At 37.6% G+C, this 19,880-nt stretch overlaps 1 protein-coding gene across 2 annotated transcripts in view; it reads left to right on the forward strand.

Annotated features, from left to right (window-relative positions):
* LOC114246922 (uncharacterized) overlaps positions 1–19,672 on the forward strand; it is a 39,499-nt gene extending 19,827 nt beyond the window's left edge. For both annotated transcript variants that reach the window (XM_028179673.2, XM_089730224.1), the window contains exons 5-12: positions 4,192–4,322; positions 12,782–12,907; positions 13,630–13,887; positions 14,349–14,464; positions 15,173–15,302; positions 15,794–15,897; positions 16,730–16,991; positions 17,450–19,672. In XM_028179673.2, coding sequence (XP_028035474.2) covers positions 4,192–4,322; positions 12,782–12,907; positions 13,630–13,887; positions 14,349–14,464; positions 15,173–15,302; positions 15,794–15,897; positions 16,730–16,991; positions 17,450–17,602 — 1,280 coding nt within the window. In that variant the 3' untranslated portion in view covers positions 17,603–19,672. The remainder of the gene's footprint in view (positions 1–4,191; positions 4,323–12,781; positions 12,908–13,629; positions 13,888–14,348; positions 14,465–15,172; positions 15,303–15,793; positions 15,898–16,729; positions 16,992–17,449) is intronic.
* Positions 19,673–19,880: the final 208 nt, after the last annotated feature.

Raw genomic sequence — 19,880 nt, forward strand, 5'->3', positions numbered from 1 at the left:
ACACAAATATTATTTAATCTATTCTCAATTTGAACACAGACTAAAAGCAATAAGAAAAGTTTGACAATATAGTCAAATAGTATGCATGCGTGTTGTGTGTGTAATTTTTTTTTATTGATTTAATGTATTTTTTATGCATAACTTAAAACAGTATTTACATTCTGCACTCCTCTATATTCTCTATAACTGAGGGAAATTTCATATTCCTCTGTCCGCGCAATTTTCGTAAAAAGGGGTACAAAGTTTTTGCTTCACGTATTAATATATTATAGATATAGGTATTTTTCATACATTTAGCGGAAAGTCATAGCGTGGTCGTACCTACCGACCTACTTATTAACAATTTTAAACAAAACATAATTGTGATGTTAGTTTTCAATCGCAGGTTTCCCTTAACCATACGATAACTGTTTTACCTTGTTAGTGCTTTTTGATACAATACCGAAGTATTCAATTATGAATATTACTTAAATTGAATACCTACTAGATATCTAGGGCGCGCCCGTCTTCGGCTAGGTCTGCAGTGGTCTCATTCCACCCTGCAAACCGAAACATGACGCTAAATTGCTGTACCCCACTAAAAATAGATCCAATCATAAGCCGTCGATTCAAAGATTTATGCTTATAACTTAATAAATGAATAATGTTTTTGCTCGAGCTGGTTACACACGCTGTACCGTGTTTTTCTGTGAAAGTCTGGGATTAATGTAATTTGCACCGTCCAAGCTAATATTAATCCAGTTAACACTTTACCTGTGTAAATATTTTTAATGAGTGTTTTTAAAGGATTAAAAACTATTCGCTTCGGTAAGATTTTAATCCAATGAAGACATAGTAAATCCATCTGCTGCTTCGTGGAAAAAATAACGAGCGTACTTAGTCGTGATGACAACATTCCCTAACCACTTAAAATCAGCACTTGCCTTGGAATATTTAGTTCAGATTTTAATGCACATACTGTACCTTCGATGCTAAGTCGTTCGTGAATACATGCTAGATATGTCTATACTTAAAAAAGTTTGCTAACTACCCACAGTACCTTTATCTACTCTTATTACTCAGTACCAGCGATTCCCAATCTGTGATACGCATGTCACTTGGAGTACGCGGGTCCCCATTGGGACCCCCGTGAAAATTATTTAAGGTAAAACAGTTAATTTATATGTACATTCTTATTATGCCTACAAAATGTTGTATAAAATGAACCGTATAACCAATAGCCTTACTTAATAGGAACCGACCGATCTTAAGAGAAACAACTCATTTTATGCATAGGAAGTTAGCAGGGGAGGCGTACTCATAAATGAACAATTTGATTAAGGGGTATACGAAAGAAAAAAGGTTGGGAAGTGCTGCTCTATACAATATACAAACACATAAGATTTCCTTCTGGCTTATTACACCTTGAATGAATAACAGTGCAGTAAAAATAAATAATAAAACGTGCATTACGAATAATTAACAGTAACACATTATTATCTTTTATGGTTCAGCCATGTTATTGCGACAAGACTGCCCCCATGAACGATATCAGTACCAGAGGAAATGATAGTTACATAAACACGTTATCAATGTTGATGGTCCTATAACAAAAAGGTAAATATTATATGATTAAAAAAAACAGCAATTTATCAGAACTTTGCAAGGGACGACAATAACAATTTTGCTTGCGTTAAATGAGGCAGTCAGCGCAAAAGTGGCCCAACTTAAGATTCATATTCGTGCTTATGTAATTTATTGTATTGTAATTTATTTAAAACCTAATAAATTTTGATGCAAAATCGGCCTATCCCTAGTTTCATCCATAGATAACAGATGACTTTTTAAACATCATTTTAGCGCATATTTTATTGCCTACGAAGTATTGTAAAGGTAAATTCAAAACTAATTATCTCCATACTAACTAAGGTAAGCTTAGGCCACTTTTGCGCTGACGGCCTCAGATAGGTATATCGATTTATAAAACAAACAATGTCGTATTCGCTCTCGAAAGAATTGTAGTTGGCGCCCGAACGAAGTATATACATACCTCATGTCCTCACTATATAGTTTTATTTCGTAAAACGAAAAAAATAACACCTTGCTGTATATTATGTTACTGTACACATTTGATTGTTAGGTGAGATAAGAACCTACGTAAGATAGCGTTTTTTTTTTTTTTTTTTAATGGTTCACCCGTATTTTTTAGGTTTCTTGATTTGTCTGTGCTGCTGGATTTTACGTCCGAACGAATCCTAAGCAAACCGTTTAGTTGTGTGGACGAGCTCACCTGGTGTTAAGTGGTTACTGGAGCCCTTAGACACCTACAACGTAAATGCGCCACCCTCTTCGAGATATGAGTTCTAAGGTCTCAGTGTAGTTATAACGGCTGCCCTGCCCTTCAAACCGAAACGCATTACTGCTTCACGGCAGGAATAGGCAGGGCGATGGTACCTACCCGTGCGGACTCACAAGAGGTCCTACCAAGAGGAGTAAAAATTGGCATAGATAAGTAGACGAATGCATGAAATGTGGCGGGCAAGCATAAAAAGGTTTTATCGCGTGGACGCCGTTTGTACAAAACAATAAGCTTACAACCACAACACACGCCCATCAACCGGTAAATGTTTTAGCATTTTAATGACAACTGAGCATCATCCGCGACAAATTAAGCTAAAGTATTTGTAACTTTGAAAATCTAATTTAAACTAAAGCAGAACAAATAATATCATTGATTCCCACCACTATCATTCTGACGTCTGATAATACAAATGCTTACACACGTCTTAAGTTGAAAATATTGACTAAATGTTCTATTTATAAATTTTATATTTATAAAATATTATATTTTTTTATTAAATTGTTTCCGAGTGATAACGAAAAAACAAACTAATACTTTCTATTGGCAAACATAGGGTATGCCGTTTTTAAATCAATCCACAATTATTATTCTTATAGTTTCAATGATTTTTCTAGCTCCTTCCTAATAATTCAACGTATATACTTACATATAATACTTGAGTTAAAATAGTTCATGCGTTTCGGTAACTGCTAAACAATAGTGGACCCAGATCTCTACTGTGAATACAGTACTAAAAGCAATAGCTTGCTTAATTTTTTGGCTCTATTTCTATACAAGCTGATGCAACTTATATAACAAGAAAAAATCGTCAAACTACGCTAATTATATGGTAATTAGTGACCCGTGCGATGTCCTTTGTACTCACTCCTTCGATGGAAAGTTCATAAACCCATAGTTTAATGTCCCTAGTGAGATAGGCTCATGTCTTTGTCAATTACATCGACAACGAACTTGAATAATTGTTCAATAATGGTCACAGTATAAGCGTAGAGCGATTTAAGCGAAGTTTGAAGGTTACCAAAGATGGCAGCGCGTGGGATCGATTTTAATTTTATTTTACCTTAACGGACATAGGTTTTTAGGTAATTTAAAACAATGTATTCAAATAAACCTTTTTTATGCTATAAATTATTTAATTTAACAACGTAATTTACCTACAAAGAAATTGAAAAACATCACAAATAACAAAAGAGAATGAAATTAATTCTTGGTTGTACACAATATCGCGTGTTTGCACGTGACCATGAATGTAAGATACAACGCCTTGCTCTCATAACTAATGCCAAGCTGGTTACATAATTAAACACAAACTCTGACTTCATTGCTAAGTTATATAAGTATTATGTAGCTATGCGAACAAAATGTCACAAGATGTATTTGGCTACTAATATTCGTGATATCGGTCTAATCAATGTTTTAATGTAAAGTTTACTACGCACATTATGTGGGCACCTGACCGTTATTATGATTTTCTGCTTGAATCTAACAATTGAAATTTACAAGCCGGTTCATTTAACTTTTAACCTATATTTAAGTTTTAAAATTTTGTAATCTATTAGCTTTAGTCGTATATATTGCTTGCTTATATACAATTATGAAGTATTTTCAAAACCCTAAAATGTTAGTGTTGTGAACGTTACAAGTAGAGATAAGGTTTTTATTAAACCTAATACATGATATTAAATCAAAATGATTTCCTCTAAATCTGATCCAAAAAGTGAACAGCGAAACAACCGAACAAACATTTCAAAATTGATCAATATTAGTTTTGTTCAAGTGCAAGGCAATATGAAGTAGGTATTATTACATTATTATTATTATTAATGACCATTCTATTATGTTGTTCACAGTCAACAAGTCCTACGTCTTATGGCGGAAATCGAAACAGAACCGTCACATCCTGAAGGCCCTCTTGAACAGCTCGCTGAAAACGAAAGACAGGAAAATGAGCTTTTCACCGTCTATTCTAATTCCATTACAGGTAAGAAAATACAATTATGCTGCACAAAGTGAAAATTTCATCGCGGGACGGAAATTCTCTAGACGTTCTGATTCGCGGCTGCTTCGCTTCCGTTTCCTGTCTAGATTTTTTTTTCTCTAACTGACACGAAAATAATTTTACGAAGATGAGTAATTGTCGTTTTGAGATTTCTGAAAAATACTCGTAACTCGTCATACCCGATATAAATACGAAATTTTAGTGGCATTACTTGTTTCAATTGCATTCATAGGAGCTCCCGATATTTTTTCTAAACCGTAAGCAAAACTTGATGCGTCATCGTCCATACAACAGCATTAAGAACACAACATGATCAAGGAGTACAATTATAGACGTAAACTGGCTACTGACTACGTAAAGATGAGACGCATTTATAAATGTGCAAGAGGGGACTAACCGCGTGCTTGAGCAGTACCCATCTGCGGAGGTGGTGGTTCTTGGAGACTTTAACGCTCACCACCAAGAGTGGTTGGGGTCCAGAACCACTGACCTCCCGGGTCGGGCTGCCTACGATTTCGCCTTGGCCTACGGCCTCTCCCAGCTGGTGACACAGCCCACCCGTGTCCCAGATATTGAGGGGCACGAGCCTTCTCTGTTGGACCTTCTGCTGACCACCGATCCAGCCGGATACAGTGTGGTGGTCGACGCTCCACTTGGATCGTCTGATCACTGCCTTATCCGTGCTGCCACACCACTCTCTCGTCCTAGTCGTCGAACGACGACCAGGTATCGAAGAGTTTGGCAGTATTTGTCAGCAGATTGGGATGGATTGCGTGAGTTTTACGCATCCTACCCATGGGGGCGGTTCTGCTTTTCCTCTGCTGATCCTGACGTCTGTGCGGACCGTCTTAAAGACGTGGTGCTCCAGGGGATGGAATTGTTTATCCCCTCCTCTGAAGTGCCCGTTGGGGGTCGCAGCAGACCCTGGTATAACAATGCCAGCAGGGATGCTGCACACCTCAAGCGGTCCGCATACGTTGCATGGGATGATGCTAGGAGACGTCGGGATCCTAACATCTCAGAGGAAAGGCGGAAATATAACGCCGCTTCCAGGTCCTACAAGAAGATTATTGCCAGGGCGAAATCGGAGCACGTTGCTAGAATTGGCGAGCGACTGAAGAGCTATCCCTCTGGGAGCCGTGCTTTTTGGTCGCTCGCCAAAGCTGCAGAAGGTAACTTTCGCAGGTCTAGTCTCCCACCACTACGCAAGTCCGATGACAGTCTGGCCCATAGTGCGAAAGAGAAGGCTGACCTTCTGGTCAAACTCTTCGCCTCGAACTCGACTGTGGATGACGGGGGTGCCACACCACCGAACATCCTCCGGTGTGATAGTTCCCTGCCGGAGATCTGCTTTACACAGTGTGCAGTCAGGCGGGAACTCCGACTCCTGGACGTCCATAAGTCGAGTGGGCCAGACGGCATCCCTGCAGTGGTTCTGAAAACGTGCGCTCCTGAGCTGACGCCTGCGCTAACGCGTTTGTATCGCCTCTCTTATTGCGCTAACAGGGTTCCGTCTTCATGGAAGACCGCCCACGTCCACCCTATCCCCAAGAAGGGTGACCGGTCGGACCCATCGAGCTATAGGCCTATCGCGATAACTTCCTTGCTTTCCAAGGTGATGGAGCGAATAATTAATATACAACTCCTGAAGTATCTGGAGGATCGCCAGCTGATCAGTGACCGACAGTACGGTTTCCGTCACGGTCGCTCAGCTGGCGATCTTCTTGTATACCTTACTCACAGGTGGGCTGAAGCCTTGGAGAGCAAGGGCGAGGCTCTTGCTGTGAGCCTTGATGTCGCGAAGGCCTTCGACAGGGTCTGGCATAGGGCACTTCTGTCGAAGTTACCATCTTACGGAATCCCCGAGGGTCTCTGCAAGTGGATCGCTAGCTTTTTGGATGGGCGGAACATCACGGTCGTTGTAGACGGTGATTGTTCTGATACCATGACCATTAACGCTGGCGTTCCACAAGGTTCGGTGCTCTCCCCCACGCTTTTCATCCTGTATATCAATGACATGCTGTCTATTGATGGCATGCATTGCTATGCGGATGACAGCACGGAGGATGCGCGATATATCGGCCATCAGAGTCTCTCTCGTAGCGTGGTGCAAGAGAGACGATCAAAACTTGTGTCTGAAGTGGAGAACTCTCTGGGGCGAGTCTCCAAATGGGGTGAATTGAACTTGGTTCAATTCAACCCGTTAAAGACACAAGTTTGCGCGTTCACTGCGAAGAAGGACCCCTTTGTCATGGCGCCGCAATTCCAAGGAGTGTCCCTGCAACCTTCCGAGAGTATTGGGATACTTGGGGTCGACATTTCGAGCGATGTCCAGTTTCGGAGTCATTTGGAAGGCAAAGCCAAGTTGGCGTCCAAAATGCTGGGAGTCCTCAACAGAGCGAAGCGGTACTTCACGCCTGGACAAAGGCTTTTGCTTTATAAAGCACAAGTCCGGCCTCGCGTGGAGTACTGCTCCCATCTCTGGGCCGGGGCTCCCAAATACCAGCTTCTTCCATTTGACTCCATACAGAGGAGGGCCGTTCGGATTGTCGATAATCCCATTCTCACGGATCGTTTGGAGCCTCTGGGTCTGCGGAGGGACTTCGGTTCCCTCTGTATTTTGTACCGTATGTTCCATGGGGAGTGCTCTGAGGAATTGTTCGAGATGATACCGGCATCTCGTTTTTACCATCGCACCGCCCGCCACCGGAGTAGAGTTCATCCATACTACCTGGAGCCACTGCGGTCATCCACAGTGCGTTTCCAGAGGTCTTTTTTGCCATGTACCATCCGGCTATGGAATGAGCTCCCCTCCACGGTGTTTCCCGATCGCTATGACATGTCCTTCTTCAAACGAGGCTTGTGGAGAGTATTAAACGGTAGGCAGCGGCTTGGCTCTGCCCCTGGCATTGCTGAAGTCCATGGGCGACGGTAACCACACACCATCAGGTGGGCCGTATGCTCGTCTGCCTACAAGGGCAATAAAAAATAAAAAATAAAAATTCGATATCTGTTCAAAGAAAACTACATAATGATTCTGGTTAAGATTTGGTTTACTCTTGAAGCTGATCAATGTATTTCCCGCACGTTTTTTAAATCAAAGTTATTTGAATTGCCTAAATTTTCACTTTAAGCAGCTCGCCCCTTATGACGGTATTTTTTTTGAGGAACCATGAAAAGATATCGCTCTGTTTTTATTTATCATTTATTTACTGCTCTTTTAAAATTATATGAAAGAAATTTCAAATAACAATCTTCATTAGAACCGAAGTTGTATAACTCTGAAGACACCCGCTTCATAAACAAGGACCCTAACTCTCTCTCCATGATTTCGACTGATTAACGTATATCGAAGATAAAAACAACAGCATTTTAATCTAGAAGCCTAAATAGATAGAATGATCTAGATCACTTGAAAATTTAGGAAAATAAAAGAAATACTCAGTATTTGAAGATTTTGAAGACTCAGATTTTGAAGTCGTCGTGGCCTAAAGGATAAGACGTCCGGCGCATTCGTATCGAGCGATTCACCGGTGTTCGAATCCCGCAGGCGGGTATAATAGCCGGCAAACTTCTTGAGCATTTGTTGACGTAGTGGGGGTAAGTTTGCGCATGGTACATTCACGTGCAAAAACATTATTTACTCTGCGTCATAATGCAATTAAATTATTAAAATCAACATATGTATTTATTTATATATTTATTAGAACATCAACAAAAAATATAGGTTAATAATTGTAATAATTTAATCTTGGGGTAAAATAGATATTCCTTCTATTAAGTCAAAACTAGAGCTGTTGCCAAGTCTTCGTTCAGTTGAAGCGAAGCTGGTATTTGTAATTTTTTTTTCGTTATCATAATCTTGACCATCATCATCATCACTGTTTTCATCACCCGAGTCGCCATCATCGTGATAAGTCGACATATGGCTCATCGGTGTAGTTTACGACTCGGTCGGTTCGATCTTCTTTTTTGTCTATAATTAATTATTTTTTGAAGATATTCGATTCGTAGTAATCGAATGTTACTTTTTTCAATTACCAGCTTCCGATTATTTTCTGTTTTTTTTTTCCATCTGAAGCCTAGCTCTTTCATAATTCGTCGTAAACTTCATTCCGAGCCATTAAAATGTATATCTTCTTTAAAATTTTCGAAGCCTTTCTACGGTACGGAGTTTCGCTGCTTGTTATGTAGTTATTATGATTACATCTTTTTATTACAGATTGAACGAAACTATCCATTCCGGTAACTTTCTTCTTCCCTGATCTTTTCTTACCCGGAGTCCCAAGCACGATGAGCAAGCCAGAGCCTTTAGCTTCGTTAATAATGCACCTAACAGTACTCACTGATGTTTTTGTTGCTTCCGAAGTCTGTTTTACTTTTTCCATAATATCATTCTTCCCCTGTTTTATAATGAAGCAATATACGTCGTACACAATTTTTCTACCCTTTCTTTTGAATACTACACCAGTTTGTCGCGGCATAGTGTATTTTTTATAAAAAATCAACAAACACTCAACAAATAGCAATGGCAACAAAGTCAACAAGCAATTATAACAAAATATAACTTAACGATTAATAACGATAGACTTTTCACTGTACGCAAGCGTACTTTTAGGAGCAAGCGGAAAGAGGGCGCGGTGCGGGACGCAAGGTTCGACTGATCTACCAATAACGCGCTCGATACGATTTCCCCTGCCGTCGCGCCTCACCCTCACCACCAAAGTGATCTAAAATTCGGTTCTGCGCAGTCAAGGTCATTTGCTCACGATGTTTGCCGGTTACTATACCAATTTTTCTAATGAAATACGTACTTAACAAATGTTCACGATTGACTTCCACGGTGAAGGAATAACATCGTGTAATAAAAATCAAACCCGCAAAATTATAATTTGCGTAATTACTGGTAGGACCTCTTGTGAGTCCGCACGGGTAGGTACCACCGCCCTGCCTATTTCTGCCGTGAAGCAGTAATGCGCTTCGGTTTGAAGGGTGGAGCAGCTGTTGTGACAATACTGAGACCTTAGAACTATATCTCAAGGTGTGTGGCGCATTTACGTTGTAGATGTCTATGGGCTCCAGTAACCACTTAACACCAGGTGGGTTGTGAGCTCGTCCACCCAACTAAGCAATAAAAAAATATTACAAAAATGTTAATGATATTTTAGAGACTACGTGTTAGAATTTTAGTAAATCACTTTATCAACTAATTCTACACGTGTTAAGAAATCATTATAAAAACCTATTTTGTAACCCATCATCACATGGGGCGACTCCTTAAATGAGTAAATTTGAGTTTCGGCCTGTCAGTAAACACGAACTACATATGTACATATAAAATGAACAATTTGTAATGTGAACCATGACTTAGGCCGCCTGTAGGTCATATTTACAATTCAATTAGCAATATAAAGTGAATCACGCACAGATGAAAACAAAGAGAGTAGAGAAGTTATTGTAATATACTGTCGGTCAATACCTACGTCAAAGCCTGAATGAAATCAAATATCGTGTACGACATAATATTGTAATTAACTGATGACTCTTTAACCGACCTCAAAAGGAAGCTCTCGATTCGACTGTTTTTTTTAATGTTTGTTACCTTAGAACCCTTTTCTAGGCAAACCTATTTTATGGATGCCCTTTTGATTTGAAAGCTGGTGGATTTCATATGATTTTTAACAAAATTTGACTAATAGTTTTTGAGTCATTTTTAATAATGCGTATTTCATTAGACTAGACTACATTGATAATATTCTCATTTTGTTTGCTGAAGTCGTTTTTATTTTTTCCTCCATCAGAGTCCTTACTTTCAGTATTTTCACTCTAGTCATGAGAGAACTATGACAGAACTATTATACATTCTTCTAACAAATTGTCCTTAGAATTCATGTCTCAAGGTGGGTGACGGCATTTACTTTGTAGATGTCTATGAGCTCCGGTAACCCCTTGACACCAGGTGGGCCGTGAGCTCGTTCACCCATTTAAGCAATAAAAAATATATATATTTAGGTATTTAAATTAATATTATCTCAATAACCTTTAAAAAATATACATACATAGTATATTTTTATATCAATCAATGCATTTACTACTTTGTTTTCTGCATTGCTCTTGGTTCATTTATTAAGAATTCTTTTGATATTAAGTATGCCAATTTATTGCACTAGTGTGCAATAAATAAATAAATATTAAAGTGTCTTCGTTTACATCGTTCGCGCCATATCTGAACGGAAGCCGTATGCCAATTTCCTCAGGCTGTCTGGGGTGCTAGGAAAGTAATTACAAAATTGTCGGCAGCTCCACCAATCTCTAAGAGGTGTCAGGATTTCAATGTAATTACAACTGGCGCCGTTCTAGACGATTCTATTAACATTTGTCTGGAAAATGATAACAGTTGCAACAAAAACACTGTTTTATCGCTATAAAAATGAGCATCTGCATTAATTAAAAGAAAAAAATACTTGTTATTACTGAATGTCAGATACATTTTACCTTTCTCAAGATAATCCCAGTATCAAAGGGCATAAAGATAAAAAAATAATGACCAGTTCGGTTGACTTTCTAGTATCTAGAGTGTATTACTGGGTGGGTGGTTGGTCAATTGTAATTATGTAACGTAAAGATATCGAAGCTTCTAGCGCTTCGAATATGTATTATGCTTTAGTTTACCAGTTAAAATATTCCTGAAGTAAGAATTCAGAGTTGATATTTTAGTGTTTCTTTTAAAATCTCCTCATTGTGTTTAAGTAGATCACAGGCTCTCAAAGTTTTTCAATTCCGCAAAATGTCCCTATAGGCTTGTGTGTTTGCGATAGTAATTATAATCCTGTTCTATCCGTATGTCAACTATTTTAATATTTGGCAATACCTATAGGTAGATAGAAAATAGATTCTTTTTTTGCAGCTTTTTTGCAGTGTTTCGAAATTTAGAGAAATAAATTTAAGGGCACTTTGTAGTTTAACCGTCCACGTTGAATTTAAAATGCTCTTATTAACTACGGAAGCGTTCATTATACGTAGTTCGTCGCGCACTTTCCGTCTTTTTCGTTAATAGCTGCAATTCCGAGCAACACTTTTAGATAGACGCCTGCTACTTATAGTTTTGGATTCCATCTGCCCTTTCTTATTCCTTCGAACTGAAACTTGGTGAACTGCATTCAATGGGATACATCATGAAATTTATTTAATCCAATCACAATAAAAAGTTCGTTGACTTTAACCCTTTTCATAAATATGACTATTCGAATATTGAATCTGTAAAAGGGGCATATTAAAAATGTATCTATTAAACTTCTTTACTAAGAAAAGAGATGATTTTTTTTAACAAGAAAAGAATTGCGGTATGAACTTACTAACACGTCAAGTACACGCTTGGATTAACAAACGATTGGTGTATAATTTATTGCTTTATCGGGAGTGGTCTTCCAACATTTTGGTATAACCTACAAATTTATTTGACCATAATTTCTCGGTGCTTTACAAACAACGCTTAGTCTGTTTACAAACAAGGACATAACTGTCTTTTTGATTTATGACTGTTGATTGACATTAAAAATAATGAGAAATTAAAGTACAAGCACAGCATGAACTAAGAGTGGTGCGAAACGACAATGTGCTTAGTGCGAGGTTTTTAATGTTTTAACTTCTACCCTTATCCGACCGCAACGGGGAACGCAAAACCGTCGTCGCACGAAACATGTCTTGTCGGATCACCCGGATTCAGTCTCGGTGCTTTTAGGACCCTCGTGCACCGGTCACCGTCCTTATCGAACTCTTACGACAAGCGAACTAACCCATAGACACAACCCACTGAGTTTCTCGCCGGATCTTCTCAGTGGGTCGCGATTCCGATCCGGTGGTAGATTCTGCGAAGCACTGCTCTTGTTAGGGCTAATGTTAGCAAATTCTCTCGGGTTGAGCCCGTGAGCTCACGGATGTGTAAGACGGGTAGGTTAACGAATAAGAAGGGAAAAAAATTATAACTTCTAAGCTCTCCTACGTTTGCCGCTAGGGGCACTGTTCCAATTCCATACAAATTTGAGCTAACTTTTACGCGGTCAAGAAGTTATAAAACTTGTACCAAGCACACAGAACTGAAGCTCGGAATTACAGGCTTAGATTGCATAATACGAATTTAAGTCTAAACATATCGACGCTTGAAAGGCAAACGTGACTAAGCGACAATGCGTGAACTTTACAGTAGACTAATTTAAAGTTGAAATACCTGAAAAAATTCAATCTTAACGAATCTAGCTGTAGGATTGAAAATTAAATGATTTTAATAGACCTAGAAATATATTTTTTTTGCGCATTGAATATAGTTATTGCCTATAATTTATGTATAAAGCAGTTAATGTCGCTTAGTCACGTTTGCCTTTCAAGCGTCGATATGTATTATGTATATATATTTTTTTAATAATTTCTTGTTAATTTTCTAGATTCGTTATCAGTTCGCGCGTAAACTCTTCACGATGGGGCGCTACCGTGACGCCGCGCCTCATTTGGCGCACATAGCGGCATCTAGCGAGTCGTACGCGAGACAAGCACGTGTTTTACTCACACAGGTAAATATAAACACTCGCATCTTCTTGAAACTATTCATTCAGTGCCGCTAAACTATTTATATGAAATACACTGATTCCTAGAAACCTGTCGCTCTTCATTTAATTTACATAGACAAAACTAGGACTACGTTTGAAATAAATTTTGGTATTCATGGTTTATACGATTGTGGACCTATAAAAACAGCATTCTCAAACGAAATAAATCGATATTGGTATTATTACTGATTATCTTTTTTGTTCTAAGATGGGCTTTTGTTTTTTCATGCCGAAACATGAAGTTAAACTCTTCATTGTATTTTAGAACGATTCCTCTAAGCTCTTCGCATTCAAAAATTTAGTGCGCTCATGTCATATTTAAAAAAAACTGAATGCAATATTTGCATAGTCATGCCCGCTCTATACGAATATATAGGGCGTGTTAACTGCTAAGTTTTTTTTTGTATTTCCTACATGGGTGGACGAGCTCACAGCTCACATGGTGTTCAGTGGTTACTTGAGTCCATAGACATCTACAACGTAAATGCGCCATCCACCTTGAGATATAAGTTCTAAGGTCTCAAGAATAGTTACAACGGCTGCCCCACCCTTCAAACCGAAACGCATTACTGTTTCACGGCAGAAATAGGCAGGGCGGTGGTACCTAACCGTGCGGACTCAGAAGAGGTCTTACCACAAGTAAAGGTTATGGATGCTAGCCGTTGCTAATTCAATATTTATTGCAGGCTATAGCTGTACTGATACAGAATAGAAACGGTCGTCGCCTTACGCGCGTACTGTTCAGAGCTGTTCGCAAAGAGGCCGCCAGTAGTTGGCTGAAGTCTTCAGATATCAACTGCGTATTGTGCTGCTCCACACTAGTGGATCCGGTGACCACTCCGTGCGGCCACACCTACTGCCGCACCTGCGTTGAAAGGTCCATGGACTACAACATAAAGTGCGCTTTGTGTCTGCGGCCGTTGAATGACTTCGACTTATCCACAGTATGTACTAACACACTTATATTATTTTTTCGATTCAGAGACATAAGGCACCGTATTCATGATTTAAATTAACAGTTCTTTAAGATAATTGATCAGACGAGGTCACTTGTTCAGTTCATGCATATAAACGATAAGTTATCATTAAACCTTACAAGCACTTTACATGTACATAATTTTATCGAGGATTCGGAATGCAGTTTTATAGTGCATTTTTTATTATTAAATTAAAATATAATTAAAAATTCTTTCTTGTAGTGTAGAATATAAAATTCAAGACAATATTATCAACTATAAGTAGGTCTTACATAAGATTTACTGGTGTTTTTTATTGCACTAAAACAATAAACGTATTCATAGGCATCGCAACGTGAATTCCACTTTAAGACGCGAACTCCAAACCTTGATGGCTTTGTAATAAAAAACAAAATAATTGAAATGAATATTTCTTGCCTCCCCTATAGACTGGTGGAACCATATTTATTCGTGCTATGCTCGCTTCGGTCGGTGCTTTAAGACCACCCCCACCACCGGACCCAAACGTGATGCCGATTTTTATATGCACCGTCGCCTATCCATCGTAAGTACTATTTAAAAAAGTAACACGCAAAGGAATAACTATACTTGAGACCTTAGAACTTATATCTCAAGGTGGGTGGCGTATTTACGTCGTAAATGTCTATGGGCTCCAGTAACCACTTAACACCAGGTGGGCTGTAAGCTCGTCCACCCATCTAATAAATGAAAAATAAATAAATAAAAATCTCAAATTTCGAATTGACGAAGATTTCGCTTTTATAGATTTACAATTCGCTCTAGTAGATGGCGCTGTGATTAAAATTTAGGTTTTATATTTAAATAATTTCACGTCTATTGGTTTAGTAGTAGTAACGTTGATCATATTTATTGTACTATTTTTTTAATAAGTAATAGGTAAGGAAATTATTTTTTCTCCAACTTTCTGGTAAAGTCATTCGTCTCTAAGCTATGTTCAAAAATTCAAGTCTAGCGTGAGGTTTTAAATTAATTACAATTTTGTTTGAATTAAATTTAGATAAAAAACACTCTTCTTTATAAATTACATTCGAATTGTGTGGTTTTTTTTTGTAAATATTCTCTACGATATATAATAGATACTAATAAGAAAGTTAGTTACTATATCTTCGTTACTACCGTAGTGCGACTTATAATTCATACCGCACGGTCGCCTCATTTAACTCTTTTTTTCCTTCTATTTTCATTTTCCTTCAACATAGTGATACAAAAGATGTATGTTTTTTGTGTACAGGATTCCGTGTCCCTTGTTTATTTTTGATCCTCGCTACCGTTTAATGGTACGTCGTGTGCTGGAGTCGGAAACACGTAAATTCGGAATGGTGGCCTGTGAGAGGAATGGCGGCGGATCAGAATATGGCACGGTAATTCAACACAAAGTCTTTATATGTTATATTGACGTTCTTATGTTGGACTTAAAGTTCTCCTCGATAGTTTGAGTGTGAACAAAGGAAGCTTATTGATAGTCTGGTATTTCACATTCGTTAAGTTTTGCCAAGCAATCTTAAGTCTTGGTAATTAACGGCAAGGAGTAATCGCCCAGCATTGGATTATTTGAAGGATTTTCAATGCCGAAATAGGAACAAATTACAAATTTCTTGCACAAAAGTAGATTATTCATTTATCGAACTAAGCACAGATACTTGCAGTTTTAATAAATTAATATTTTGTGGATCGGCAATGTAAGGCGAATACAACACACTGACATTCTCCGCCATCATAGATTCTGCGCAACATTTAGTTTTAAGTTCGTTGTACATTGCATGCTAAGTAAATAAACACAAATGACAGGGTTAAGGAGTTCGGCGTTAGAAATAACTTTAAATTAAAAAACTATTTGTCTATTAAAATTTAGATTTTGCAAGTTTGCGATTGCATTCATATGGAGGACGGCCGATCGATATTGTCGACTGTGGGCGTCTCAAGATTCAGAGTACTGGAAACCGGAGTCCGTGATGGGTAAGAAATTCACTAACGAATAATTTGTTTTATTTAGAAAATATGGTTTTCATTTCAAACACTACTACTATATACATAATAATATAAGAAAATTTTATTAGTAATTAGATAAAAAAAAAATCTCTAAGTACCGGTTTTTTTATACTGTGGCATTGGCAAAACGAATTCCTAAGGCGTTGGAACCATTTATTAAAAAAAAAAGAATATCTTAGTCCTGACTAATGTTAAACAGGTAACCCTATTATTATGGACATCAGGAATTATGACGTAATAATTTCACTTGCCAGTAATAAATTAGACGTTATCGAAATTCATATTAACCCTTTTAGTGCTGGGCTTATTTTCAGATATTTTGCAGAAATTGCTAAAGGATTTTTTGAAAAAAGTATGCTAAATTCAATGTAAAATAATTTTAAATGGATATTTATAAATCTTATTAACTGATTTAAATCTATATAGTATATGCGCGTGCTAAGACACGTCCGTGTAGGTCGATATCTAATACCTATAATCAAACCGCGCAATCGTCGATATTCCGACGCTCCCCGCTTTATACTTATTAAGAGAGAGGCGGTCTAACGACGGTTCTAAGAGTTAAGACAGCGTCAAAATTGATACTCGTGTTTTTCTTTACCTTATCCCACTAGGTGGTTTCGGCACAGCTAATTTTTCTCTTCCATTCTCTTCTATCAGCTGTCATCTCAACACTCACTCCTCTGTCTCTCATATCGTTAATCACACACTCCATCCATGTCTTCTTTGGTCGACCTCTTCCTCCTTTACCTTGCACTACCATACCGTCAAAATTGATACAATAACACAAAAATTTCAGTTACGACATCGCACGCGTCCAGGTGATCACCGATCTGATACCCGAGGACTCGATCCAGATATGCGATTTGCGGGTAACCGCCGTACACATATGCTACAAGGCGTTGAGCTGGCTCAACAGCATGCACGAGACGGTCTACTCGGAAATCGTTTCCGCTTTCGGTAACATGCCGCAAATGGACGAGACTTGGTGGAGGACTCCCGACGGCCCCGCTTGGCTGTGGTGGCTTATCGCCATTTTGCCGCTCCGAACTGAGATCAAGGTACGTATAAAAAGTTCAAATCATCAGATCGTCCTTTTTTTAGCGCTGAGATCGGAAGAGGAGATAACGACCGATCTTGCGCTAGATGGTTTACCGGAACCCGTAGACATCAACATCGGAATCCCAGCACCCACCTTCAGACATCAGAGTCTTATAGGTTTAATCGTTTAACAAACTCTCTCAATGCTGCTTTTACTAAGATGAGCAGAGTCGAACATCTTTTACATTAGAAAAATTTTGTATTGCTTAGGTGGGTGGATTTACTGATGGTAGGTAGCCGTTGTAACTACACTTAAGACCTTAGAACTGATGTCTCAAAGTGCGTGGCGCATTTACGTTGTAGATATCAATGGGCTCCAGTAACCACTTAACACCAGGTGGGCTGTGAGCTCGTTCACCCATGTAAGCAATTAAAAAAAAAGTTGTCCATATACAATGTGAACCGTTTCATCGCACAGGTACTGATACTTTCCACTCGTTGCCTGATGAAGCGTCTTACCGCTGTCTCTCGTACACTGGAGGCCATAGATCAAATCGCGGCTACCACCGAAGCTCACTTCGGTTTCCGCCGATCGCTCAACCACACCGAGCACTGGGTCCAGCGTGGATGAAGCGAGATTTCTCTAACCGGTTTGCTCCTTATAAAGTGGGCAAAAAAACATTTGGATTCGTGCAGGCGTTAAGAGTTTTCAGCGAAACGAGGCGGACCGACCGATTTTAGTGTTCTGGGGACGAATTGATTCGTGAATATCGATAACAAAACATTACCCGTGTAATTTAAGCTGTAGTTTCTGAGTGTGCGTATGTATCTCAAGGTTTTTTGAATAATTTTATTTCATTAGCATGGAAATCTCACGTGAATGTCAGATTTCAGAACATTAATTAATATTACTATGATAATCTAAATCTTTACTATTTTAGTAAATTATATTACTGAATACTAGTTAATGATTAATCAAATTTGTGCCGTAAAATACTGAGTGTATGTAATTTTTATATGTAGTGGTGTTATAATAATATTATAGTAATATGTAGTTTTGTGAATTATTTAGATTTACATTCACTATTCTATTTAGATTAACTTAATATACACGGAGGATACTCGGTACGGGGTAACAGCTGTGGTTCTTTCTATTTTAGAGCTACAGGAAATCTGTCTTAAGAGTTGATTTTGCTTGAGTTAATTTTTATTGGCATTAACTGATTTTAGTAAAAATGTACAGAATGCAAGGAAAAACAAATTTAATAATGCAATTTTTTTCGTTCATTATATTCAGTTCTCAAAAGACAAACCATGATTCGAATACTGATAATTCAGTAATTATGAAAGTAACACATTTTTATTCGAACTGAACTATCATTTTATTTAGTGATACATATTTTTTTACGATTTCCTTTTGTAGCTCCCGTTGCTGGCCGCGTCTTGAGTATCCACTCTGCGTAAATATTAGAAAACCAATTTTATAATTTTATTTTAGCCATATTATATTCTACTTCTATGATTAAATTTCCTGACTGATTTTATTAGTAAAATTTATTGCAGGGTCGTATAAATTGTGATTCTAAATCATTAATTACATTAAATACATCTCTGAACATTGATCCGATCTATTTATATGAAATAATACTTAATTTATATAGTTTAGTTTACCTCGTCTGAACTAATATTGCTATCAATAATTAATAATTCGAAAATTAAATCATTATCATAAGTATAATTTGTAGATAAAAAAATGTTTTTTAAATGAAAATATTTTCTAATTTTTATACTCGATAAATAGTATTGTAATAGTTAATATCAATCCCCATGTTTACATAATATTATCAAGTATGAATCTATCATAATTCTAATCACATAGTACCTAACTTTACCGCGAAGGCTGGACTTTCACGATTCAATCAATCACGCATCTAGAGTAAGATTTAATCGCCTTCATTGACATTTATCGAAATGTCTCGCCGTAGACTCGATTTAATTTCATATTTTTTCCATCTAAAACCATAAAAGCCTCAACAATTATCAAGCAAACAAGTGAATATATCTGTATATTCTTTGGTTTTGTTAAAATGATATTTTTATTTGCTCAATTCAAACGTCATCAACCGACGTATGCTTCTGAATTCATAAGTAGGTATTTAAGTAAATAAATAAAAATCTACTCGTCTACAATTGTTTACATAAGACTTGAGCACACTGATGACAATAGTATGATTTAACTTCATTTGTATCGTATTTCGTATAATAATACTATGTACTCTGTATTACCACGTGTAAACCATACCTTATACCAAGGCGACCAATATTAAAACGTGTAGTAATTGTTGTGATTACATGTGATACGTTACTCGATATAGTGATATTTATTGAACGTCTAGCCTTAGCTTTTTAACGGATCAAAAACAATCTGAGTTTTATTCGAACTAAAGTGACAGACTAAAACCAAGATTCTACCTTAAAAGTCGGTCAAAAATTCGTTTCCACAAATAGGTACGTCGAAGCGCATATATGTTTTTCACTCTTATTTTACTGTAGAAATGAGACTTAATAACTGGTTAGAGAATAAACTTCGCTTCATATATTTGAAGTAAATGAATAAACAATTCATTTGATATATACGAAAGACTGCGTCGTATTCATGGAAGTCTTTGAATGCTTTTATTTTTTAAGTGTGTCGAGTTAATGTTTTTTGCATTTAATAATGTTTAAAGCTTTGCATTTATTCTGTGTAAGCAGTGTTTTAAACGAACACATGTATCTACATGTTTTATAGAATTTAATTAACGTTAATTTTGCCCTTTGAATTCCTGGGTAGTTACGAGTTTCATTTATAAAAATATAAAAAAAAAACAAATTTAATATGATCGAAATCGTATTGTTTTTTTTTATAA

Source organism: Bombyx mandarina, chromosome 01 (assembly GCF_030267445.1).
Source record: "Bombyx mandarina strain Sakado chromosome 01, ASM3026744v2".
Classification (NCBI taxonomy): domain Eukaryota; kingdom Metazoa; phylum Arthropoda; class Insecta; order Lepidoptera; family Bombycidae; genus Bombyx; species Bombyx mandarina.